The sequence below is a fragment of the Monodon monoceros genome, unplaced genomic scaffold (assembly GCF_005190385.1).
Source record: "Monodon monoceros isolate NGI ecotype Baffin Bay Population unplaced genomic scaffold, NGI_Narwhal_1 Super_Scaffold_1, whole genome shotgun sequence".
Taxonomy (NCBI): Eukaryota; Metazoa; Chordata; class Mammalia; order Artiodactyla; family Monodontidae; genus Monodon; species Monodon monoceros.
In genome coordinates, this window is record NW_021703765.1 from 81,861,033 (window position 1) to 81,887,319 (window position 26,287).

General features: G+C 56.6%; 1 protein-coding gene across 1 annotated transcript in view; it reads right to left on the bottom strand.

Annotated features, from left to right (window-relative positions):
- The window catches only part of DHX37 (DEAH-box helicase 37), a 30,519-nt gene that overhangs the window by 1,433 nt on the left and 2,799 nt on the right, over nt 1-26,287 (bottom strand). Inside the window, exons 2-25 of the mRNA XM_029227909.1 lie at nt 24,967-25,136; nt 22,043-22,155; nt 20,129-20,459; nt 17,889-18,037; nt 16,624-16,716; nt 14,478-14,574; nt 13,477-13,590; nt 10,654-10,755; nt 10,317-10,431; nt 9,600-9,695; nt 9,314-9,396; nt 8,624-8,756; nt 8,092-8,168; nt 7,537-7,769; nt 5,613-5,724; nt 4,166-4,272; nt 3,818-4,006; nt 3,272-3,396; nt 3,060-3,176; nt 1,668-1,840; nt 765-879; nt 502-639; nt 208-302; nt 42-115 (exon numbers count right to left, since the gene is read on the bottom strand). Of these exons, the coding sequence (XP_029083742.1) occupies nt 42-115; nt 208-302; nt 502-639; nt 765-879; nt 1,668-1,840; nt 3,060-3,176; nt 3,272-3,396; nt 3,818-4,006; nt 4,166-4,272; nt 5,613-5,724; nt 7,537-7,769; nt 8,092-8,168; nt 8,624-8,756; nt 9,314-9,396; nt 9,600-9,695; nt 10,317-10,431; nt 10,654-10,755; nt 13,477-13,590; nt 14,478-14,574; nt 16,624-16,716; nt 17,889-18,037; nt 20,129-20,459; nt 22,043-22,155; nt 24,967-25,136 (3,151 nt within the window). The remainder of the gene's footprint in view (nt 1-41; nt 116-207; nt 303-501; nt 640-764; nt 880-1,667; nt 1,841-3,059; nt 3,177-3,271; nt 3,397-3,817; nt 4,007-4,165; nt 4,273-5,612; nt 5,725-7,536; nt 7,770-8,091; nt 8,169-8,623; nt 8,757-9,313; nt 9,397-9,599; nt 9,696-10,316; nt 10,432-10,653; nt 10,756-13,476; nt 13,591-14,477; nt 14,575-16,623; nt 16,717-17,888; nt 18,038-20,128; nt 20,460-22,042; nt 22,156-24,966; nt 25,137-26,287) is intronic.

The following is a 26,287-nucleotide window of genomic DNA, read 5'->3' on the forward strand; positions in this document are numbered from 1 at the left end:
ACCACCACCTGCCGAGCCGATGCCCCCGGGAGAGACTGTACCTGGCCCATGTCTTCAGCATCGTGCTGGGGCTGGACAGCAAACAGCCCTTGTACGAGGCCAGCTTGTGGAAGACCTGGGGAGAGACCACAGGATGGGGTGAGAGATCTGGGGCTCACGTCCCACCCGAGGTGCCAAGGAAGGGGCCGAGGGAGCTGTGTCGCCTACCTGCCCCTCCAGCAGAACCTGGGCAAAGTGCTTGTAGCAGTCGAGGCCTTCTGGAAAATCCACCTGGACCGCGGGGAGCAGCCAGCCGACGCGACCTGGGGCCCGTGAGCCAGTGAGCAGGGGCCACGATGGAGCCCCACGCCACCCTCCCCTGCCAATCCCCTCCCCGCCTGCCAAGGGGGCCCACAGCCTGGGACGACATGGCGCAGGACACACACACCGCCCAGGGCACGCGGGAGGCGGGACCACGTGTCCAGTGGAGCCCAAGGCCGCCGGGAAGTCACCCCGACTCACAGAACACGCTGGCCCGGTGACACAGCACCCGCCCCTTCTCGGGGCAGTAGGCGGGGGGTGGCTCCTCAAGGGGCTTGTCAAACTGGCAGTAAGAAGGCAGCAGGACCGGGATCCACTGAACCTCCACAGTCGAGACGCCTGGGGGCCCGGGAAAGAAGGGATGGGGGCTCAGCGAAGGGCTCATGGGTTCTCCCCTCAAGGGTCCAGCGACACGGCTCACCAGAGCCACACAGGTCAGGCGAGGGGCTGGCCAGCTGCGCTACCTTTCATGTACATCTTGGTGGTCTCCACAATCTCCTGGTAGACCACAAACTCAGGGAGCTCCCTGAAGAGCACGGAACTGGGGTGGATGAAGACTGGGTCGTCGAGGAGGGGGGTCTGCGAGAGAGACGGCGGGTGGGCGTGAGTCTGGGGCATGCGTGAGCGCCAGGTGAGGCTGACCCCCTGAATCCAGTTACACCCTCAGCCAGGAAAGGAGAGCATCCATCAACCGACGAACGGCCACCCTGGAGGCGTGTGTCCACCGACGGAGCGCGTACCCTGCCGTGAGAGGTACTGACACTGGCAGCAGCGCAACCCGCCAAAAAGCGCAGCACTGAGCGCAGGAAGCCAGTGCAAGAGGCCACGCAGTGGAGGATCCCACTCGTGTTAAACGCGTAGGACAGCAAATCCGTAGAGACAGAAAACAGATTCACGGGGTGGGGAGACTCAAGAGAAGATGGGGAGTGAGCGCAATGGCTATCCGGAGTCTTTCTGGGATAATAAAAACGTTCTCAAATTAATTGTGGCGCTGGGTGCACAACTCTGAATGGACTAAACCCCCCTGAATTGTACACTTTAAAACGGCAAGTTGTATGAGATGTGCTTCTATCTCCATTCAGTGAAGTCGGGGTGAAGCTCACGCCCAAAGGGAGAAGTGGCTGCACCGTCACTCCACCTTGGCCCTGGGTGGGGACCTTCCCAGAGGCAGTGGGACCCGTGACCCGGGAGGACAGGCCCACCCACACCCAAGGGTCCCCCCGCTGCCCCTCACAGGCATCCTGACGTTGCCCAGAGCTGGGCGTCTGGAGTGCCCAGGCTGCCAGGACGTGAGACGGAGGGCAGGGAGGGTGGGGGGCCTGGGCGCAGCGACTGCCCTGCTGCCCGTCCCCGAGCCAGCGTCCAACCTTGTAGGCGTTCTTCCACTTGTCGTCCAGCAGGTCCTCACTCTGGACCCTGCGGGCCAGGTGGTCACCCAGGCCGGCCGTCACGATCTGCCGCAGGTAGGTCACCTGGCTCTCGGAAGGCGGCTGCATCTTGGGGTCCACGAAGAGCCCGGCCTCGGGGCACATGGCGTTGACTGGGGGCAGACCGAGGCGTGAGGAAGGCAAGGCGGGGGCTGGCTCCGCCCGGCCTTCTGGAAGGCCCCACGCCGCTCAGCTCGGAGCTCTGGCCTCAGCGACCTGCGCATCTCGGCCCCCGTCCACCGAGGATGCCCACCCACACCCATGTCTGCCTCGTCCTCGGGACGAAACCCCAATTCCCTTGTGGGCGGCGGACCGTGCTGCTGTGAGAGCTCACACTTGACTCCCTGTTGGCCTTGGGGCAGGGAGCACGCCCAGCCAGGAGACGTGACAGAAGAGTCACGCTCTCTGAGCAGGACAAGTGTGGAGGCCACCTCTCCCCTCGAGGGCCCTGCGCTGCTGAGCCCAGGCGCGAGACGCAGGGCGAGGCCTCCTTCTTCTGCATGAGAAGGAGCTGAAGCTCTGGAACACCTGGCAGGTGGGGAGAAAGGAGGTGGGGCTTTGGGCCCTGCTGCTTGTGGCGGGAGGAGGCGGCAGGGAAAAAACGAGAGGAGCAGGACGGGGGACGCAGGTGGGGAGAGTGGGCTTGCGGATCTTAGCTCCCCGACCGGGGACCGAACCCGTGGCCCTACAGTGGAAGCATGGGGTCCTAACCACTGGACCGCCGGGGAAGTCCAGGGCTTTCTGTTCTGAGGTTTGCAATGTAAATCTGTCTTCCCTACAAAACCTTCAGTGACACCTATGTTGTTTAACTTAAAAAGCGAGAGAAGAGGAAAGAAACAGGAAGAAGGCAGAACACGAACAGGACGCAGAAGACCTGCCACCCACGCCCAGCCCTGATGTGGCTTCAAACGGGTCCGGTCCCCACCACCACTCAGACCAACAGGAGCGGAAAGCAGAGGCTGAACCGTCCGCTGCTCCCTGACTCCAACAAGAGGGGCCCCTTCCACTGCTGGAGAAGCAAACCAGGGCCGGACCCTACAGCTGGTCCAGGCCAGAGCCGGGACAAAGGGTGACGAGAGGGATGTCACCAAGGAAAGGATGAGACGGACAGACAGCCTGACGGGAGAGCGTGCACATGTCACTGCCCTGCTCGTGTGCGTGTCCTCGAAGGACCACAAAGGTGGCGAGCATTAAAACAGATTTTAACGAATAGGTGAATTCGCAAACGTGGAATCTGTGAATAACGGAGATCGACTGTACGTGGGTGACGTCGCTCAAAAGCGACTTTTAACGTCCACAGGGTCAAGTTCTCTGCCGGGCGCAGGGCCGTACCCGCAGTGGTCAGCTGGCCCCTCAGGCGCCGGATCTCCATCATGGCCCTATACCGCAGACCGTTGGCCTCACAGAACTGGGGAGAGCAGCCCGCGTACTCGCAGGCTCCCACGGCGCCTGTGGATGGGGGGGGCGTCACTCATTCTTGCTGCCCCATCCCACCCCGCGTGACCTCCCCACCAGCCACACTCCACGCCACGCAGGGCACTCACCCAGCAGCACCATGAGGTCTCCGAGTTTCAGAAAGGCTCCCTGCCCTGCCCAGATCCTCTTCATCTGGGCTACCCGGGCCCGCTTGCCCTTCAGCCTGGCAAGCTCCTCGTCGCTGGCAGCTGGCCTGCGAACACACACACCACCGAGGCTGTTGCCCTGGCCGCGCACGGCTGCAGAGGCAGGGAACACGCCAGTTACCCAGGGTGGGCCCAAAAATGCCTGGTGGGGTCACTGATCAACATGACCACAATCGTGGGAATTCCCTGGCGGTCCAGTGGTTAGGACTCTTGCGCTTCCACTGCAGGGAGCACGGGTTTGATCCCTGATCAGGGAACTAAGATCCCACAAGGTACACGGCATGGCCAAAAACAAAAACAAAAACAGAAACAGAGATCGGTAGAGATCAGAACACTGCCAGGCGCAGGGCGGGCGAGGGTCTCGCACAAGACCACTCAACAAGTCAGTGATGCCCCCGGAGGCCAGGCTCCACACCATGGCTCAGCCAAGGGCAGGCGGCCCCCGAATGCCCAGCCCCCGGCCCCCACCTGTCCAGCTCCTCAAACAGCTCCCGGACAGTCATGGCAGCCACGATGGTGATGGCGTACGGCAGGCAGTCGTGTTGCCTGCTCAGCGCCAGCATCTTGGCGTAGCGCGGTGCCACGGGGAACGTGGCCATGGTCCTGCCCAGCTCAGTGATGGGGCAGCTCCACTGGGACCTCTGCAGCTGCTTCACCCTGGAGGATGGAGGTCTGTGATGGGTGCGGGGAGGCTCCGTGAGAAGCCTTTGGCACCAAGAGGCCTGGTGCTCGGTCAGCTTGGGAGAGGGGAGAGGGGAGAGGGCAGAGAACGGGGCGGGACCTGGGCTCCCCACTTCCCCCGAGCTCCTGCCCTACCTTTCTGTTTTGGGGGGCGCCTGCAGGGCACCCAGTGCGATCAGCAGCTCCTCGGCGGCGATGAGGGCCTCCACGGACGGGGGCGTCGGGAAGGGGAAGTTGATGACCTGGGACACAGGGAGACATGGCAGGAGACAGGTGAATAGGGAGGAGGAAGCAGGGGACCAGGCCTGGCAGGAGGACGGGGCTCCTACCGCCTGCTGTCCGAGCACCACTCACGCTCAGAACATGGGACACGGGGGCCTGGACACACGCAAAGTCCACGTGCCGGGGAAACTCCACAGGCCCTCTTCCTTCATTCATTCACATCATCCACTCACTCAGAAGCATGTACTGAGCACCTCGTGTGCACCAGACGCTGTTCTTGGCGATGGAGATAGAGAAAAACAAGACAAGGATTCAGCCTCCATTGAGCTTTCATTCAGCCAGAAGGGGCCGCAGACGACCAGTGAGTATACACGAGAATAAACGTCATCACAGGAGAAAATGTGCCCAGACAGATGATCCGGGGACAGATCAGGGACAGGGAGTGACCGGGGTCAGGGAGGGTGGTAGCTTAGAGTGACCAACTCAAAACAAGCATTAAGATAAACATCCGTACATAGATGTTCACAGCACCACTAGGCACGGCAGCCAAAAGGTGGGGACAACCCAGCTATCCATCGATAGACGGATAAACCAGGGTCCGTCCATACGATGGAGTGCGACTCAGTCATAAAAATGAACGAAATTCTGACACGTGCTACAGTGTGGACGAACCTTTAAAACACGACACTGCTAAGTTCAGCTGTGGATGGTCCAAACAACAGAAATATAAAACAGGTATCGGTTTATAATATTTGCTGAAATAAACTGACTCTGATTCAAACTGTCAGCTAGGTTCTTTGACACTGAAAATAAAATACCACACATAACTAATGTAAAAACTTTTAGCAATGAAAAGCATGATCCTATCTTTTATATCATCTTACTGTGTATTGAACTGATAAATGAAGTTTACATTGGCTAAAAGAAACCCCGAAAAAAACAAACCACGATGCTGAGTGAAGGAAGCCAGACAAAAAAGGACAAATATCATATGGTTCCATTTTTATGAAACGTCCAAAATGTAAAATCCATAGGGACAGCAAGAAAGCAGCCTCGTGGTTGTCAGGGGCTGGGGGGAAGGGAGGGCTGGGACTGACTGCTGACGGGGGCGGTTCTCTCTGCCTGCGCCAGCCCTCCCGGAGCAGGGCAGAGGCGGGCACCCCTGGACACACTCAGTGGGTGCAGCACTGAGGAGGTGGGGGGCTGGGCAAGCACCACAGGGCTGAGCTCCGAGCGCTTCCAGGGCCGCAGGGAAGGAGGAACAGCCCGCGAGGGGCTGGGGTCACCCTTGCCCCCCAGACCGGACACAGGTACCCTGGCAGATCAGTGGGGTGATGGCAGGGCTAGGGCTGCAACTGACCTTTTCAATGTTGAGCGCTTTCATCTGAAGGGTCAAGTCTTCGACAGGTCTCCGGGTGATTTCAGGAGTGGGGAATTTCTCAAAGTCCCCGAAAACCGTAGATGAATACAATCTGAACAGAAGGAAGCACCGGAGACTAAGAAATGTTAAGTGAATAAGGAAGAAACTCAGCCCAACTACCTGGCATTGAATCTTGACTCCACCACTTTACTAGGCAAGGTGTTTACCCTCTTCCTGCCTCACTTTCCTCACCTGTGAAATGGGCGAACACAGCAGCTGCCCCGTTGGGACTGGTGAAGATACTTCAGGTATCTTCACATAAGACTGCTTAGAACTGCCTGGCACACGGCACTCGGGACGTTTTAACTACTTTATTGCTTACGAGTTTTCTTGGCATAGTTTCTCAATTTTCTTTTCTTTTGTAACGTAAAGCAACGTTGAAAAGAACAGCATACAGCTATTGAAAACAAACAAATAAAACCCAGCATGCCGCCTGGGAGAAAATACTTGCTAATGATACCTCTGACAAGGATCCAACACTAGGATTATACAAAGAACACTTACAACTCACCAATCAAAAGACAAACTACCTGACTGAAAAGTAAATGATAGGGACTTCCCTGGTGGCGCAGTGGTTAAGGCTCCACACTCCCAATGCAGGGGGCCCAGGTTCGATCCCTGGTCAGGGAACTAGATCCCACATGCATGCTGCAACTAAGAGTTCTCATGCCACAACTATGGAGCCCATGAGCCGCAACTAAAGAGCCCGCCTATGGCGCCTGCCTGCCACAACTAAGACCTGGCACAACCAACTAAGTAAATAAAATAAAATAACAAATACTATAAAAAGAAAAAAAGAAATGATGGATCTGAATAGACATCCCTCCAGAGAACATGTACAAATGGCCCGTAAGCACGTGAAAAGATGCTCAATGTCATTAGAGAAACGCAAACCAAGACCACTGTGAGATACCAGCTCGTACTTTCATTTTTATAAAGTAGAAAATAGCGAGCATTGGTGAGATGTGGAGAAATGAGAACCTTCGCACGCTGCTGGTGAGAATGTATAGATAAAATGGAGTAGCCGCCGTGGAAAACAGTCTGGTCGTTCCTCAAAATGTGAAACACAGAGTCATCGTACAACCCAGCAATTCTACTCCTAGGTATATACCCGAGAGGCATGGGAACAGACGTTCAAATGCTTGTACATGAATGTTCACGGCAGCACTATTCACAGTGGACAAAATGTGGATGCAACCCAAGAGTCGATCCACAGATGAATGGACAGTGAGATGCGGTCCCTCCACGCAACATCATGTTACTCAGCCATGAAGAGGAATGAAGCACTGACACAGGCAACAGCGTGGATGGACCTTGAAAACACGATGCTGAGTGAAAGCCGCCAGACACGGAAGGTCACATATTGTCTGATTCCATTTACAGAAAATGTCCAGAATGAGCATGTCTGGAGAGATAGGAAGTAGATGAGTGGCTGCCGGGCGCCGGTGGGTCGGGAGTGGTAGGGAGGTGCAGGGAGGGACTGATTAATGGGTACAACTGATAAATGCGGTCTCTTTGGGGGTGAAGAGGACGTTTAAAAATTAATAGTGGCGATGGCTGCACAACACTGTAAATATACTAAAACCCACAGAATCGCACACTTTAAATGGTGAGTTTTATGGTATGTGAACTTTACCTCAAAAAAGGTGTTAACAAAACAAAACAAAAATCGAGGTGCTAATAAACACAGGGCCTGACGTCAGCAGCAGAATAACGGAATAACGCAAGTGCCTGAAAGCCAACAGAAAAGGGGGTGCGAAGGACGGTTTCCAGCGGGACACGGGACCCCCCTTTCCTCACCCGCGGGTGGGTGACCACTGCACAGTGGCCCCAACGTCACTGGAGGGGCCCCCGGGAGCCCCACCTGTAGCAGTGGCCGGGCTCCGTCCGGCCCGCGCGTCCTGCCCGCTGATCGGCCGAGGCCTGGGAGACCCAGGTGATGCGGAAGGAGGACACGCCGGTGACACGGTCGTAGTACCGCTTCTTGACCTTTCCACAGTCCACCACGTACTTGATGCCTGGGATGGTGAGGGACGTCTCGGCCACATTGGTGGCCACAACACACAGCCGTGTCCCCTCTGGGGGAGGTTGGAAGACCTAGGATGGGGGGACGGGAGCAACAAGAAAATTGACCTTTGTCCCACCAGAGTCAGGAAAGAATTTGTGGGACAGAGGTCAGAAGAAGTCAGCCAGGCGGGGCAGGGCCTGGAGGTGACTGTCCTCGCCTTGGGCCACTGCTCCCCAACTAAATGAGGGAAGCGTTTCTGTCCTCCGAGTAGGAGATCCCAATACCCTCTCAAAAGTCTGGGGCGCTGATCAGACAGCTGACGGAGAGGGTGACCCGGCGCCTGACCTGCTCCCACCTCAACGCCTTTGGGCGCTCCCCACCGGGCATCCATCCCAGGCCCCGCACGGTTACCTGCGCCTGCTTCTCCGGGGCCAGCAAAGAGTAGAGAGGGAGCACACGGAGGGGAAGCGAGGCATCGGGCTGCTCACCTGCAGGGGAGGCAGAGGCCTGTGGCACCCAGCTCCCCTGCTGCCCAGCAACCCTGCCCGTTCCGCCAGGGAGGCCCCCCTGCAGCCCCGCTGCCAGGGCTCAACCCTGGGCACTGGCAGAGAGGGTCGGCAAAGCCAGCCACGCTGCAGTCTCTCCTCCTCGGAAGAGCCCCAGGCCCTGTGTGGGGACCCCTAAGGGCTTGATTCTGGCCCCCCCCCAAACCCCCAAGGCCTGTGTTCACCCAGCAAAGCCAAGCCCGGGGTTGGCGCCCCCATTACAACCGGCACCACAGAGACCTGAGGGCCTCCTCTGTGTCAGGCGGTTTCAGGAGCTCAGGGGACAGCAGGGGACAGAGCAAGCAGGAACCCCAGCTCCCCTGGGGCTCGTTGCTGGAGAGGGCCCATCGCTCGACCCAAGCCCACGCGGTGGGAGCAGAGGCCGCGGCGGGTCCCACCTCCGTCCGTCCCGTCGTCCCCTAAGTCCAGGTCCAGGTCTGAGCCCAGGGACACCTCGTCCATTTCCCTGTCCTCGTCACCTCCGCCCGCTGGCAACACCGAGTAATTGTCCAAACTGATCTGGGGCAGCGTCTACGGTAAACAAGACATCAGCACCGCGTGCTGCGAGGGACCCTGCGTAGAGACCGGCATTGCGAGCAGCGCCTGCGGCCACGTGACCCTGGGCAGGTCACTCGACCCCGTCCTGCGTCGGTATCCTCATCTGGGGATGATCACGGGGCTTCTCGAAGAGCTGCCGTGAGGATGCTACGAGCTAACATACGTGCAGCCCTGAGACCACTGCCCTGGGCATCCATGCAGGCCCTGCTCAGGGCTCGGGGCTGGGCCTTCCAGAAACTTCCTCCAGGCCCCCAGTACAGGGAGCCTGGAATGTTTTAAGTCGCAGCCCACCCTGCAGCCTCCAGAGCGGCACCAGTCAACCCCTCCCTCCACGGTAGGAAGGTTCTAGACCCCTGCTGCCCAACAAGGCCACCCACAGCCCCAGGTGTGTCTAACACGACTGAGGACTTGAATCTTAATTTTATTTGGTTTTAATTAAATTTACATCTGTGCAGCCATACGGGGCTAGCGGCCACCACATGGACAAGGCGGCTGCAGAGTCTGAGCTGCCCCCTCCGGTCTCTACGTACCGTGGCCTTGGCCTTCCTCGCCCGAGCCTTCGACTTCTTAAACCTCCGTGTTTCTTCTACCGAATCTTTCTGATCGTCCTTTTCTGGGAAAAGATGAGCAAGTTAGGGAGCAGGCCATCTTGTGGCTGGTGCCAGGTGATCAGGGTCCCGGGTAGGGTCACTGCATCGATCACCATTCACTGGGGAGACAGGAGGGCGGCAAAGGGCCGGCTTTCCCGGGGGAGGCTCCGAAGCCCAGGCTGACCGCCCGCAGCCTCTTGGGTGAGGGGCTGCAGCTTGGGCTTACCTGGAGGCCTGGGCCTGGCGACCGGGAAGGCTCTCCTCAGCCTGCGGCACAGCGCGTGCACCTCTGCCTGCCCCGTCAGGAACACCAGGATGCCGCCTGTGGGGAGAGCCAGCCCCGCCGTGACCCGCTCGTTCACGCAGCAGACGCTGCCTTGGCCGTGACCGTGTGCCAGGCCTTGATCTGAGAGCTGGGGCGCAAGGAAGTGCTGATCAAACCAGGGCTGCAGAGGCCCAGACGAGCAACGGGCAGCTGCCCGCACACCGAGGGCGCTGGGACAAGGGGCTCAACAGTTGCCGTGGGAGCCGGCACCCCATCCCCCGGTATGAGCCCAAAACACGGGGAAAGCAGCTCTCCTCCGGGGAAGTGGGAGCAACTCAAGGGTCCATCACCTGGTGAACGGAACTAACGGAGCACGTGCCACGGGGATACGGTGAGAACTGTGAGGGGGTCAGGAGTGAGACTCAGGTGGGACACACCTGTTCACCTGCCCTGCGTCTGTGGGGACAAAAGGCACCCTCCACCCCCTCACCCCCTACCCAGTTAGTCCCTGAAGCCTCGCGATCCTTGGGGCGGAACACGGCAGGGCAGGTGCTGTGAGCGCTCTGGACCAGTGACGACACTGAGGCACAGCGAGGCCGAGTGGCCACCTGAGTCCCCGCTGCCTGCACCCCCGGGCCTGCAAGGGGAGGGCCGGCCTCCTCCCGGCCAGGGCCTCACCTGCGGGCAGCATGCGGTGGATCTTGCACACCTTCCGGAAGCACTCCCCACTGTAGTCTTCCAGCGGCGTCCGCTTGTTAAAATGCACGGTCACCGGGAACTGCCGGGACTCAACCTACGAGGACGCCCAGGGAAGCACAGGGTCGGGGTCGGGAGTCAGGGGTGACCTGAGCCCAGGCCCGGGCCCTCCCATTCCCTGAACTCTCTGACCACGAAGGTCTCCGTTTGGTGCTATGATCCCACCCACCTCCCCCGCAGCAGGCGTCCTGCGCTCTGTCGCAGTCGACAGAGGGGCCCGGCCTCCCCCGGCACCCTGAGACCCCAGCCTGGGCGGTACCTTGATGACGGGGGGCGGCTGGGCGAAGAGCCGCTGGTTCTGGGTGAAGTCCTCCACCCGCAGCGTGGCCGACATGATGAGCAGCTTCAGCGGCAAGTGCCTCTGGGGGACGAGAGACCCAGGGACCCATAGCCGCCCGGGGCCAGGAGCACTGACGGGGGGCAGCGGGGGGCCCTTGGGGGAGACCTGCCCTGCCCTCCTGGCCTCCCTCCAGCCCCACCTCGCCTCAATCCTCAATCCTCTTTCTGGTTGCCAAAGATCTAAGAAAGAAGTGGGCGGCAGTGGCTTGTTAAAGGAGCCCTTAAGATACCCCCAAAGGGACTTCCCTGGTGGCGCAGTGGTTAAGAATCCGCCTGCCAATGCTGGGGACACGGGTTTGAGCCCTCGTCTGGGAAGATCCCACATGCCGCGGAGCAACTAAGCCCATGAGCCACGACTACTGAGCCTGCGCTCTAGAGCCCAAGAGCCACAACTACTGAGCCCGTGCGCCACAACTACTGAAGCCCGTGAGCCTAGAGCCCGTGCTCCACCACAAGAGAAGCCACCGCAATGAGAAGCCCGCGCACCGCAATGAAGAGTAGGCCTGCTCGCCGCAGCTAGAGAAAGCCCACGCGCAGCAACGAAGACCCAACACAGCCAAAAATAAACAAATTAATTAATTTATTAAAAAAAAAGATAGATAGCCCCGAGGGACTTCCCCGGTGGTCCAGTAGTTAGGACTCAGTGCTTTCACTGCCAAGGGCGTGGGTTCAATCCCTGGTCAGGGAACTAACATCCCCGCAAGCCGTGCGGCGTGGCCAAAAGGAATGAAAAAAAGACTCCTCCAAGTCAAGCTCTGATGGTGTGAGATGAGACGGGAGGGCCGAGCCTGGGGTCCCCCTGGCACACCGGCACAACGGGTGTGGCGGTCTCAGCCCTCCCTCCCCCTCGGCGTCGTGACTGCGGTGGCGGGTGCCTGGTTCCCAGCCCCCTAGGCAGCACCTACTGTGCCCCCTGGCGGGCTCTGCTCTCGAGCCCTTGGAAGCTGTCCCCTGAGGCTCGTAAGGTCCAAACCCCAAAGTTCAGCGTTTTCGGCGAACAGAAGCCAAGGTGAGAGGCACAGCACAGACCAAAGGCCCCGTCTGCCCCAGCCCGCGTACCTCCCTGCATCTCCTGTTCTCCCCACCTCCCTCACTCCGCTCCGCCACCCTAGGCTGCCTGACAGTCCTCAACACGCAAATCAAGACCATGGCGAGGACTAAAATCATGGGAAGTGCCAAGCGTGGGCGAGGATGTGAACCGGAAGCCTGTACCCTGCTGGCGGGAACATAAGGGACGCAGCCGCTGCGGTCTGGGATGGTCGAAATGGTTAAACGCAGAGCTCCCATGGGGCCTGGCGGCTCTGCTCCTGGGCACAGACCCAAGAGAAAGGAAACAAGTCCACACGGAGACCCGGATACGGACGTTCACGAGAGCCAAAACGCGGAAAGAGCCCAACTGTCCTCCAACAGATGAATGGCTATATGAAATGTGGTCCCTCCACACATGATGATTCAGTCATAAAAAGGAATGAAGCACTGACACAGGCCACAATGGAGATGAACTTTGAAAATGTGCTAAGTGAAAGAAGCCAGTCACAAAAGGCCGCATGTTGTGTCTTTTCACTTACATGAAATACCCAGAATAGGTAAAAGGCCGCATGTTGTGTCTTTTCACTTACATGAAATACCCAGGATAGGTAAATCCACAGAGACAGAAAGTGCCCTGACGGATGCCTGGAGATGGGGGAGTGCAGGAGGACGGGGTGACAGCCAAAGGGCACAGGGCTTCTTTTCAGGGTGACAGAAATATTTTAAAGTCGATCGTGGTGATGATATAACAACTCTGAATATGCTAAAAACCACTGAATTGTACACTGTAAGGGCATCCATTATGTAAAATAAAGTCACAACCCCCCCCCCAAGATATCAGGATAACACCTGCCCCAGGGCCTTTGCACCGGCTATTCTCAATTCTCAGAATCTCCTCCCACCAGTACCCCTCCTCACTCCCTCACTTCCTCCAGCCCCCCACTCAAAGGTCACCCTCTCAGTGAGTCTTCTCTCACTACCAACCCTCCACCTTCCGCCTGGCACTGCTCCCTCTCCCCGGCTTTGTCCGTCACCAGCTCACAGGTTTTCTGAGTTTGCTTACTGTCAGTTGCCCTCATGAAAATGGAAACCCCACAAAAGCGGGAACCTCTGTCCTGTTCACTGTGATGTGCTCGGTGCCTGGCACACAGCACACACAGACCTGATGTCTACTTGATAAAGGTTCTGCACTTCTAAGAACTGGGCGTGGTGAAGTGCCAACCTCTCGGCGGGACTGGCAGGGGCCAGCACAGGACTGTTCCACAGAGCTCCCACCCCAGGGCAGCATCCCTCTGACGTCCGCCCCTGCCTGATCTGGCGTGGGGGAGATGCAGGCAGAGGCAGACCCTAGGCCGGGCACAGGGCAAGCATCTCAGAGCATGCGGAGCATAAGCTTGGCTGGGTGGCCCCACCAGCGCTGCGGGTTCCAAAGACCCGGCTGGCGTCTCAGAGCCGGCTGCAGTGGAGCCTGGCCCACCACGGTCTCCTTGCTTGAGCCTCTTGCTCTGGACAGAGGGAAGGGTCACAGTGGATGAGGCTGGATCCAGGACAGGGATCACACAGGGTCTGTTTACACGAAGACCTACAGCCCAGCACCGGGCCTGGGGGGGTCCTGTCCCGGGAGACCCTCTCACGGCAGCAGCCCGGGTGTAGACCGCCGTGGGCTGTGGGAGCCGTGGGCTGGGACTCGGGGCTCCCCGGCGCCCTCACCTACCTTCTCCCGGAGACACACTATGCGGGACAGGAGGCCAATGAGGATGTCAGTGTACACGCTCCTCTCGTGGGCTTCGTCAATGACCACCACCTTGTACTGGAGCAGCAGGAAGTCCTGGTGGGGGAGGTTGGGGGTGAGGCCAGCCAGCCGGGCCTGAGCACCCCAGGGTCACTGTGCACCCCAACGTGCCTGCTCAAGGAGCCCCTCTGGTAGCCAGCACAGATCTGAGAGCACTTGGCCTGCGGGGAGTCCTGGCCTATGACCCCGGGCCAGTTGCTTCACCTCCCAGGCCTCTTTCTTCATCTGTCAAATGGGACAACGGGACCCATCTCACGGGGTCATGGTGAAGTTTCGATGACAATTACTATCTGTAAAGTACACAGCACGGGGCCTGGGCCCGGGCAGAGAAATTTCTAGAGAAAAGGCAGCTACGATCTCTTAGAGCTGAGCTACCAAATGCAGATGCCCATGGGGCAGGGAGGGCAGGCAGGAAACAGGAACGAGGGGATGCTGGCTGGGGACCAGGGGCAAGAGCCCAGCGCATGCCATACAGGAAGGGGCCATCGACGCCACAACACACTCACAGCCACCGTCCCAGGTGGCCTCGAGGCAGGAGTCACCTCTGCTCTCCCAGTGACCCCTGCCCGGGGGACGTCATACAGCCCAAGAGAAGCAGTGTGCGTTTGGCTAACACACAGTCTGTGAACCAAACCACACTGAAAATACAAGTTCCCGTTTAACGAGCACTTACGAGGTGGGGTGCTAAGGTGCTTTCGTGCGTCACACGATTTTTGTTTCAAAGCAATTAGGAGGAAGGTACCAGCTTGCAGATGGAGAAACCGAGCATCACAGAGGTTGTGTAACTTGCACAAGGTCACACAGCAGCACGGTGGTAAACACAGTGGTTTGCCAACATTCACTGCTCACACCCCAGGTGACAGCCTAGCCCCCCGCCCCCAGGCTTACCAGCCTTGCTTTGTGACGCGAGATGAGCAACCAACCTTTTGGATTTCCTTGAGCAAGACGCCATCGGTCATGAACTTGATTCTGGTCTCTTTGGTCACGTTTCCCTCGTATCGGATCTGATAGGAGACGACCCTGTGGGCACAGGCTACGGCTCGGTCCCCCAGAGCTGCAGCTGCCTGGGGCTGCAGCCGTGCGGCCACTCCAAGGTGGGCAGAGGAGCAGGCCTGGCCCCGCTGGGCAGGCGGCCGAGGGGAGGACCCACCGGCTCCCCCAGCAAGGCCCGGACACAGGCCCACCCCGCCTCCCTCTCCAGTAGCTGTCACGGGCAAGTGAAGAGCACGTCAGTCAAACACGCACACGGACCCTGGCTGGAGCCCGATGTGAACAACCAACTGTAAAAGCTGTTTAGGAGACAACCCGGGAAATGGGAACACGGACCGGAGCACACTCTGGAGTTATGATACACTCTTTAGTGGCGGTACTGCAGTTATGTTTTCAAAATCCTATTCTTAAAAAAAACCAAAAACAAACCAGGGACTTCCCTGGTGGTCCCGTGGTTAGGACTCTGCGCTTCCACTGCAGGGGGCACGGGCTCGATCCCTGGTCAGGGAACTAAGATTCCCCAAGCCTTGGGGCGCGGCCAAGAAAACAAACAACCCAAAAAAACCCCAGACTCATGATCTTTCAGCCCCGCACAGTGAAACATTGAGGCTGAGATGATGCAAGACCTGAGACTTGCTCCAAACTGGGTCTTGGGTACGTGGGGGCTCATCATACTAGTCTCTCCACTTTTGTACACGCTTGAAGATTTCACACTAAAAAGCTGAAGAGAATTGGGCTTCCCTGGTGGCGCAGTGGTTGAGAATCTACCTGCCGGTGCAGGGGACATGGGTTCGAGCCCTGCTCCGGGAGGATCCCACATGCCGCGGAGCAGCTGGGCCCGTGAGCCATGGCCGCTGAGCCTGCGTGTCCGGAGCCTGTGCTCCGCAACGGGACAGGCCACGATAGTGAGAGGCCCGCGCACTGCGATGAAGAGTGGCCCCTGCTTGCCACAACTAGAGAAAGCCCTCGCACAGAAACGAAGACCCAACACAGCCACAAATAAATAAATAAATAAATTTAAAAGTTGAAGAGAATGAAAGGGGCAGCTTTGTATGTACTGTAATTTTCAAGGTACGCATTGAAATGGCACAAGAAAGATACAGAAGGGCGTGAACAGTATGAACCGTTCACGCAGCAGCCAGACAGCGAGAAATACAGACACACAGAACTGCCTGTCTGTGCACAGAACTGTCTAGAAGGATCCACAGGAAATGTGCAGTAGTGGCTGTCACCGGGGAGGGGAGCTGGGGGCGCCTCGCCCACCTAAGATGCGAACAGAACAAGGCTCCCCAGTTTGCGTGCTGGGCCCAGCGGGGGCAGGGTTTTGTCCCCAGAGCCAGGACGGGCCTGACCCATGGCAGGTCCTGGTCGGTAAACATCTGATGCCAGTGTGGATGGCGGGCACTCTGCCTCTATACGATTCTGTGCTTTCTTTTTTCTTTCTCCTTGGCCGCGTGGCGCAGCTTGTGGTATCTTTGTTCCCTGACCAGAGATGAAAGCCAGGCCCTCGGCAGTGAAGGCGTGGAGTCCTAACCACTGGGCTGCCAGGGTATTCCCTACAGGTCTGTGCTTTCTGAGCCTCAGACCACACTGGACACGCCACCCCTTCCAGCCTGAACTGGACGGTCTGGGCTGAGACGCAGGCGTCTGCATTATCAACACGGCGCGGAGCCATCCTCAGGCCAGGGCTATGCTGTGTTCAAACTGCTTTCCGAGGCAAGTCCTGCAGCCTTACTGCCAGGAGAGGGCTTTCCTCCTGGAAACCTGAGGCTGTAAATTAACCCGGGCACGCTATTCGCCTCCTGCCTGCCTTCGGCCACCTGCTGTTCTGCTCTGCCCTCAAGGCCTGTAAGGGCCACTCTGTCCCCTCACTAAGGGCCTGGCTGGCTTGTCCCTGCTTCACGACGCCCCTGGCAGGAGGGTCCTACTGTTGGCATGTAAGGAACCGCCCTGTGCTTAGATGCAGACGTGGCGCCCCCTGCCGGCGCCCCCCGGGGGAACGAGGGCCTGCGCCGTGGCTCAGGTCTGGTGGGGCCAGAGGGCCACCCCCAACTCTCCCATAGGAGGCAGAGCCCTCACCGTGGTGACAGATTCATCTCCTTGGCCACTCGCTGGGACATGGCCATGGCGGCCACTCGGCGGGGCTCTGTGACGCCGATGATGCTGTTGTCACTGGGGGAGGAGGACACAAGGCATCAGGAGGGCTCCGCCCCACCCGTCTGCCCCGAAGTCACATGCGGCTCCGGAAGCGGCCCTCACTGGGGGTGACGGGACACGGGCGCCAGGCAAGGCACCGCAGCATCACTTAACAACAGCAAAAGGGAACGGCCCACAGGGCATTCTACAGGAGACGCTCCGATAATCACGGGGCCAAGGGGTCCAGGCAGCCGCAAACAAGAACGAGGCCTAGGTGGACCTGAGCCTGCAGCCGGGGGGCTTGTCCAACCCAGCCGAGCACACGTGCCTCCACAGAACCTACCCAGGGGACGGGTGGTGGATTCTGGGCAGGAAAGAGTTGACCCAGCAGGCCCGAGGCTGCTCTCCCTACAAAGCTCTGCTTCCAGGGCAGCCCCTGGCTGGTGTCTGGGATCCTGGATTTCAGGAGGGCTCCCGCCTCTCCCTGACGGACAAGAGGGGCTCACTGTGCCTGAACTGCTTGTACAAACAAGGTGGCTCATGCTGACACCTGCTTTCCTTTGGGGAGTCTAGAATTGGGTAGGTACCAGGCAGAGGCTGCCTGTGTGACCAGCCCCAGTAAGAACCCTGGGCGCTGAGCCTCTACTGGGCGTCCCTGTTTGATGACATCTCACACGGGCAATGAAGCTTCATTCCTGTGTGACCCCCGCCCTGGGAGAGGGCTCTGGGGGCCTGGGCCTGGTTCCCCCAGACTTCACCTCGTGAGCCTTTCCCTTTGCCGGCTGTGCTTTGTGTCGTTCACTGTAATATATCACAGCCGTGAGTACGATTACATGCTGGGTCCTGGGAGTGTTCCCAGCAAATTGCTGAACCTGGGAGTGGTCTTGGGGACCCTGACACACATGGGTCAGAAGGGCCAACAGGAGTTGACACGCCATCCCTCCCACCAGGGACCAACCTAAACGTTTTACAAAAATTCAGTCATTTCATCTACATAACAACCCCGTGAAGTAGGTGCAGTGATGAACCCTATGTCACAGCTGAGGAAACTGAGGCCCAGAGAGGTTAAGGAGCTTGCCCCAAGTCACACAGCACGGCAACAGCAGAGCCGGAATTAGATACCCAGGAGCCCTGCTCCTAACAACTTCCAGGGGCCACGTCTCACTGTCACCTGAGGGACCTGTGGGGACCCTGTGGCCAGCCCCCACCTGCTGTAGCCTGCTTCGTAGAGAAACTGGGGCACCTGGGTGGTCTTCCCGCTGCCGGTCTCGCCACACACGATGACAATGGGGTGCTCGGCCACTGCCTCCATGATCACTTGTTCTTCAGAGAGAATCGGGAGCTTCAGCCGCTCTTCCTGGCGAGAGAGGGGAAGTCGGCACTCACGGAATGGGGGTGGGGGGTTGTCGTCCCCTGCAGAAGGGCGGAGGGGATGGGGGGCTTTGCTCAAAGCAAGATTACGTAGGGTGACGTGGTTCCTATAAAGGCAGCAGCCGGCATCCAGCCAAGGGGGACAGGTGCGCTCGCTGGAGGATGGAAGCCCTGACGGCTGGGGAGGGGCAGAGACATGGGCTGGGTCCTCGGGGACAGCGTGGTGCAGAGAAGCCCCTCTGGGCACAAGGAACTCTTGCCTGCTGCTGGGGGGAGACTACACTTACGGCACAATCACTTCGGCAAACAACCGGGTGCTAATTTTACCAAAATCGAGAATGTGAGATACAGCGATTCCTCTTCTAGGTACTCACACGTGGGTGCGCGTGCACACACACATACACATGCTCACACAAGTATTACATAGTGAGGGAGAAGTTTCATGAACCCCTGCTTGCCCTTGTTATGTGTGAAGCATGCTAGCACGCTAATTTTAAACATTCTGTTCTCTATCTCTATTCCATTCCATTGGTTTAAAAAAAAAAAAAAAAGGTGCTGGCCATCTCATGACTCCACAATGGCTGTGACTTCCAGTTTGTAAACGCTGCTCCCCCCCCGAATTTTTGTACCTGTGGCTTTGAGAAAAAGGCAAGAATGTTTAAATCAGCAGTGAAGATGGTAGCAAAAAGCTAAAACAACCCATATGCCCAGCCAGAGAAGGGTACTTAAAATGTGCTCTATTCACGCAACGTAATGTTCTATAGCAGTGAAAACAACACAAAACAAAACCCAAATGGACCTTGGTGACACAATGCCGACTAATAAGCAAAGTGCTGAAAAATATATATGATGTGAGGCCGCTTATAAAAACAGGCAAACCTAGGCTTAAAAACATGCACGTGGAAAAACCACAGAGAAAGGCAGGGGATGAACCCCAGGGGGCACCAGGGACACTGGATGGCGGAGCCCGGGTTCCTGAATGGCCGTGTGGAGCAGAATCTCACACCCCAACTCGCAGAGGATGGCACTGGGCTCTGACGTCCCCTACAAGGAAACCTTTGTGGCATGAAGCCAGTGGCACTTCAGGGTCTGTTAGAGCAGTCAGCTCACCCTAATTGCTTACATATGAGCACACAAATGTACCTGTGACTGAAATCACCTCATTTCCACAATCCAATCTGTGGTTTTAAACAGCTGCTCTAAGACCCAGGAACCCTCTGCCTCAGGCCTTTGCTCATGCACTTCTCGGTGTGGGACGGCCCCCATGCTCTCATCTGGTCCCTGAACTCTCGACCCGGATGCCTTCCCTGATGAAGCCAGGCCCTCCTGTGATCCCCCCTCATGGTATCCGATCTTGCCCTCCGTGGCTCTTGTCCCATGTGTGGTCGACCTCGGTCTCCCCTCCTGGACCGAGAGCTCCGAGACTGCAGATCGCTCCACCTCCTGTGCTGGCCCACAGCACGTGCTCCGTGGAAACGCGTGGACGAAACCACCACCCGTGATGGGCCAGACCCTGCGGCATCACCAGCCTCACGGCTCCCCAAGTGCGTTCCATGGGCCTCGGGCTTCATCTCCCTGAATCTTGTTGTCATGACAACCCAGTGAGACCCTCATTTTACCAGACAAGGATACGAAGTGTAGAGAGCTGGAGTCCCTGTGAGTAGACGGGTACCCCCATGCTACGGATGAAAACGAGGCCCAGAATGAGCTGGAAGGTGGGGGCACCAGCACTCCATTTCAGGTCAACTGACTCCAGAGCCCAAGCTCTTGTCCCAGTGAGCAGGTGCCTGGACCAGGACCTGTGGTCAGAGGCTGAAGGTGACGGTGACCAGACGATGATAAGGGCAGCGGACACCCATCTCAGCAGCCCCGACCACGTGCCGGGCACCCGCTCGTCAGCCCTACAACAACCCTGCAAGGTGGGTACAGCTATCCCCCTTTTCCAGGCAAGGAAACTGAGGCACAGAAGGCAATGCAACCTGCTCAGATCCTGGGATGCCCTCTCTCTGCACCCTCAGCCCCCTCACAGCACTGACCTGAGCACCTAAGCCCTTAATCAAACACCAGAGAGGCCGACCTGCATTTCAGGGGAGCGGTTCACGGGGACGAAGACGGCGGGCTTTGCCGGGGGCCTGGCCAGGGCAGAGGCTGCCGCAGGAGGAGCTGGTGGAGGGAGACCGCTGGGCACTGGGCTCTGGCCCCTGGCCCCGGGCGGAGCTGGTGGCAGATGTGATGGGGGCGACCCTGCACCGGCCTCTGCCGGCTCGTCCGCTGGGGTCTCCTCGGGTCCAGACTCTGCTGAGGACTCAGACTCCTCCTCTTCTGCCTCCTGGTGGTGGCGCTTCCGGTGGGCCCCGCTGAGGCTGCTGACCTTCTCCAGACCCTGGGCTGCCACGCTGTCGGGCTTCCTGCCGGGAGAGCCAGAAGTCAGAGCCTAGGACGGGCCAGTCAACCTGAGGCAGCTCTGGGTTGCTGCAGGCTCCTCAGAGGCCAGGACGCAAAGGCCACGCCCCTCCCTGCCGCAGGGCCTTTGCACCCGCTGTCCATGCTCCCTGAAGACAACTGCTCCCTTACTCGATTCCAAGGACGCCTCTCAGGAGGACTCTCCCTTACTGTGTAGCCTCAATCACCTCCCCCATCCCCTCCATCCTCTTCCACCTGCTCTTTTCTGCTTAGTGCTCACCAGCACTAAATATATATGTATTCACTGGACCACTGCCCATCTCCCCACCATTAGAACGTGAGCTTCTTAAGGGAAGAAATTTAATTTTTGTGCACTGCTCTATTCCTAGGGCCCACAGGAGAGCCTGAGATGCAGTTTGCACTTGATAGGCAGTCGTTAAATGCACAAGGCTTAACAGGCCAGTGCCGGAAATGAGCAGAGAGGGTCAAGTGTGAGAGCAGTGGGCAGGGGCGTGGGCTGGGGGGAGCACACGGCCCCATCTAGCGCCGGCTGCTCTGTGGGAAGGCCAGCTGGTGCGGCCACATCATCCAACTGGTCAAGACCGGGGGGACCCTGGATTTTAATGTGAAATCTCCTAATTCTTAAATGCTGACTGTTGAATAGCGTCTCCCCAAAATTCATGGCCACCCAGATGCTCAGAATGTGACCTTATTTGGAAACAGGGTCTTCAGGATGTCATTAAGATGAGGTCATACTAGATTAGGATGGGCCCTAAATCCAATGACTGGTGTCCTTATAAGAAAACAGAGACCCAGGGGACTTCCTTGGTGGTCCAGTGGTTAAGACTCCATGCTCCCAGTGCAGGGGGCATGGGTTCAATCTCTGGTCGGGGAGCTAGGATCCCGCATGCTGCGTGGCCAGAAAAAAAAAAAAAAAAAGAAAAAAGAAAACAGAGACCCAGACACAGACAGAAGGCCATGGAAGACACACAGAGGATGCCACGTGACGATGAGGCCGAGACTGCGGTGACGTGTTTACCAGCCACGGAGCGCCCAGGATGGCTGGCACCACCAGAAGCTGGGGGAGAGGCTGGAACAGATTCTCTGGCCTCCAGCAGGAACCAACCCCACCAACACCTTGACTTTGGACTTCTGGCGGTCAGAACCACGAGAATAAACGCCTCTTGTTTCAAGGTCCCCAGTTTGTGGTGACCTGTTACCGCAGCCCTAGGAGACTCATACATGTGCAAAAGATCCAAATGTCTAATGATGCTACGTGAACCGAACAAAACCTGCTAATGGGCTAAATCAAATCCTTGACCTCCTTGATGACAACTTCTAGGCTACTCGTCCCTGCAAAAGCTGGAAGGACCTGTAAGGCAGGACTCAGCGTCGCAGGAGAGCGCCAGCATCCTGCGCACGGCAGGATAGTTTGCATCGTCTGAGGCCTCTACGCGTTTGAGGCATTTTAGCACACGCGTCATTGCAAATGTATTTTCTCATAACCCCAGAAGACGCCATGACCCTTGAGCCCCCCTGGGAGCCCTGGCGGGAAGGACGGGCTTCAGGGAGGAGCCAGCCGACTCACTCTTTGGTGCGGTACATGCGGTCCCCAGTGCCCAGTTTGGACGTGGTGTAAAACAGTCTCATCTCAGCTTCCGAAACCTGGACTTCGCTCAATTTCTGGAGCATCTCTGCTCGCTGGGGAAGGAAATGAGTGTGTTACACATTTGGCATCACGATCCCCTCATCAGAAGGGAAGCTGAGACTCTAAATAAAATTCCAGCATCACTAACACCTACAGTCTTTTTTAAACCAAAGGTCGAACTGCAATTACCATCCTTCATGGAGTTCTTAACGCCGACAGACGCGTGAGCTTAGGGTGGCTTTCTGCCCCCTTACGGAGTCTGGGCTTGGATAAACAAGGCTCTCTTTGCACCACGGTGTGTCGTAAGGGAAGATCATCGACTATCCAGATGCCCATCAACGGGAGATGAAATAATAAAGTAGGGCCCATTTGTATAACGCAAGACTTCCCGCAGTTAGTACAAGGGAAGAACAGCTGAGTGTGTGACAGGAAGTGGTCCCCACTCTGCCTTGAATAAAGCAGTGAGCGGGGGCGGGTCCAGTTGGTTCCTTTCCCCTGGGTGAGCAATTCATGAGTGTTTGTTTTGTTATTCTTGAAATTACACAGATATTTTATATCTGCTTTTATACGTGTTTATGTGTGTATATATATATATACACACACACACATACACACACACACATTTCGTAATCGATAAAAAACAACGTACAGAACAGCAAGAAAAGATGCTCACAGCATTCAAATAGGACACACGCACAGGACAGTGAGCCTCCCCTGCATGAAGGGCTCCAGGGACCAAGCGTCAGAGCTGCTAACGGGAGGCCTGTGTGTCCCCTGGTGGACACAGCACGCCATGTGGTCACCTTGCCAGAAAGACTAACGAGAGAGAATCTCCTGAAGCCTCTAGATCAGGGTTTCTCAGTCTTCACACTACTGGCATTTGGGGCCAGATCATTTTTTTGATGTTATGAGCACTGCAGGCTGTTTAACAGCATCCCAGACCTCTACCCCGCAGATGCCAGTAGCGTCTCCCAAATCGTCACAACCCCAAATATGTCCAGATTTGGCCAAATGTTCCCGGGGCGGGGGGCGCAAAACTGTCCCAGTTAAGAGTCACTGCCCCAGACCCAAATACCAATTTATAGGAAATTCAGAGGGTGGAAGACCATGTTTATATCAGAGGTTAAAAGTTTTTAATCCAGACCATGGGAAAGTCTCTGAGACAAACAAACCAATCTCTCCAACAAATATAAGGGGGAAAGACAAGAGATGCGGGTGGAGAGCATCTATGAAACAATTAGAAATTTGACTATTTACTGGATATCTAATGGTATTTTGAAAAAATTTAGACATGCTAATGGCATTGTGGTAATTTGAAACGGTCCTTATTTTAGAGATGCAAACTGAAATATTCAGGGATATGTATATGGGTTGAATGGTGGCCCTCCGAAAACATATATCCATGTCCCAGAATGGGATCTTATTCAGAAAAAGGGCCTTTTTAAGTTAAGGGTAATTAGCTTAAGGATCTCAAGATGAAATCCTGAATTATCCAGGTGAGTCCTAAATTCAAAGACAAGTGTCCTTGGGACTCCCCTGGCCGTCCAGTGGTTAAGACCCTGCGCTTCCACTGCAGGGGGCACAGGCTCCATCCCTGGTCAGGAACTAAGATCCTGCACGCCGCATGGTGCAGCCAAAACATTTTTTAGAAAAATAGGGGCTTCCCTGGTGGCGCAGTGGTTGAGAGTCCGCCTGCCAATGCAGGGGACATGGGTTCGTGCCCCAGTCTGGGAAGATCCCACATGCCGCAGAGCGGCTGGGCCCGTGAGCCATGGCCGCTGAGCCTGTGCGTCCGGAGCCTGTGCTCCACAACGGGAGAGGCCACAACAGTGGGAGGCCCGCGTACCGCAAAAAACAAAACAAAACAAAACAGAAAAACAAACAGAAAAAACAAAAAAAATCAAGAAAAAGACAAGTGTCCTTATCAGAGATACACAGAGGAGGGACACATAGGGGAGCAGCCCACATAAAGACAGAGGCAGAGACTGGAGCAATGTGGCCATGAGCCGAGGAAATCCGGAGCCACAGGAGCTGGAAGAGGCCAGGTGGGACCGTCCCCTGGAGACTTCAAAAGGGGCACGGCCCTGCTGACACCTCGATTTCAGGCTTCTGGCTTCCAGATCACTGAGAGAACACATTTCCATTGTTTTAAGCCGCCCAGTTTGTGGTCACTTGTCAAGGCAGCCACAGAAACTAGTACAGATTGATGCTGCCTGGGCTCTGGCCCAGGGGGTGGGAAAGTGACCGGCCGTGGAGACGACCAAGGTTGACCATGAGCCTGACAACTGTTGGAGCTGATGACAGGTACACTGGAGTCCATGACACTGTTGTCTCTACCTTTATATATGTTTGAATTTCTCATTACAAAATTTTCTCCTTAAAAAAATATTAAGCAAAAAAGGTTAAAATTCTCCAGAATGAAGTTAAAAAATAAACAACAAAATGAATGAGGGGGGAAAATAAAAAGTGAGCATGTTGATCAACCAACTCCTGGTTCAACAATCATGTGGCCTCCACAAAGCTGGACCTGTCCCAGACTGACAGATACCCAAGTAGCACATCTCCCAAGGACTGGAAAGGTTCTGGATCTGTGTGTCCCATACGGGGCACTAGCCACACGTGGCTATTTGCATTTAAGTTAATTAAAACCAAATCACATTAAAAATCCAATTCCTCGGCCACACTGGCCACATCTCAAGCACTCAACAGCCACGTGTGGCTGGTGACCACTGTACTGGACATTGCAGACATAGAACTTGTCCCTCCTTCTGGAAAGTTCTATCTGACAGTCCAGCCACAGGGATCACGTCGGGGGTCACAGACACCCCGACCCATCCCTCGCCGTGCAGACAGAGCGTGCATACCTGGCGCTTCTTCTCCTTCTGGTCTAAGATTCTCTGCAGCATCTTCCGCTCTTTCTTGGTCAGGGGTTTCTTCTGCTTCTTGGACAGGGGAGGGGCTTTGGTCTTCTTCTTCTTCTTGCCAGGCAGGATGAGCGCGTTGCTTGCATCGACTCCTTTCAACGTGTCCTTATCTGAAAAGACACGCTTGCCTGACCCACAGCCCTGGAGGACAGAAAGCGCGGACGCCTGCGAGTCTCAAGATGCTGCGTTAACGCCGTTTTCCTCCGGGCTGACCCTCCTGCCCACAGTGAGAGCCACCCGGGCACCCGCATAGGAACAGGGGCGCAGGCCCGTCACACCTTCATTCCACCGGTCCACCCAGCACCTGCCACGGGTCAGCCGTCCTCGCGTTGCGGGGAGAGGGATGGGGGCGCAGCAAGGAGGGAACAGGCTGCAACAGCGCCTCCCTCCCAGCGGGGCCCTGTGTTCAGCGGGGCCATCTTTACAATAACTCTGAAAGACGCTCTCTCACACGTGTACAGTGGACTGAGTACCAAGCTTGCGTCACATACATTTTTAAATGGTGGAGTCTGGGACATCCCTGGTGGTCCAGTGGTTAGGACTCTGCGTTTCCACCACCAGGGGCACGGGTTCAATCCCTGGTCAGGGAACTAAGATCCCAAAAGCCGTGTGGCGTGGCCAAAAAAAAAAAAAAAAACTCGGAGTTTGAAAGTATATGTTTCAGACCAAAATCCAGCTCCCTTATCACTCTTCAACTCAAACCTACTGCAGCACCATGGGGAGCACCTATTTCTGCCTGACAGCCAGCGCTGGAGTCCCCGTACAGGCAGTGTCTGACTTTCATTAACTGCTCAGGCTTTGTACGACTCGATGACATCACCAAGTGTCGCAGAGGCTGTGTGCTCCTCAGTAAGAAGAACGAGGCTATTTCAAGCAACGCAAGCCATCCATTCTGCGGTTCTCAAACAAATTAAAAGCAGGGGGAGAAAAAGAAAAGAGTGTATAGCAGCATTTTCCAAAGGCTCCAAATCGTGTGACGTGGTGACAGCTAAAGGAGTGTGTGCTTGTACGCGCTTGTGTTTCAAAATCTCTCGGTTTTAATTTCTAATACGGTAAATATCGACAGACACAACCCACACTAACAAAAGCACTTTGGGGTCCTCAACTTTTAGGAATATAAAAGGGGTCTTGGTGCAAAAAATTTGAGAACCACTGTGCTATAGAAAAAAAGGGGGCGTGGGAGATGTGCTAAAAACAAAAATAAGAAAAAGGGTGATATTGGATCGGGGAAAGCTCTTTGAAGAAGGTAACCTGCTTTATA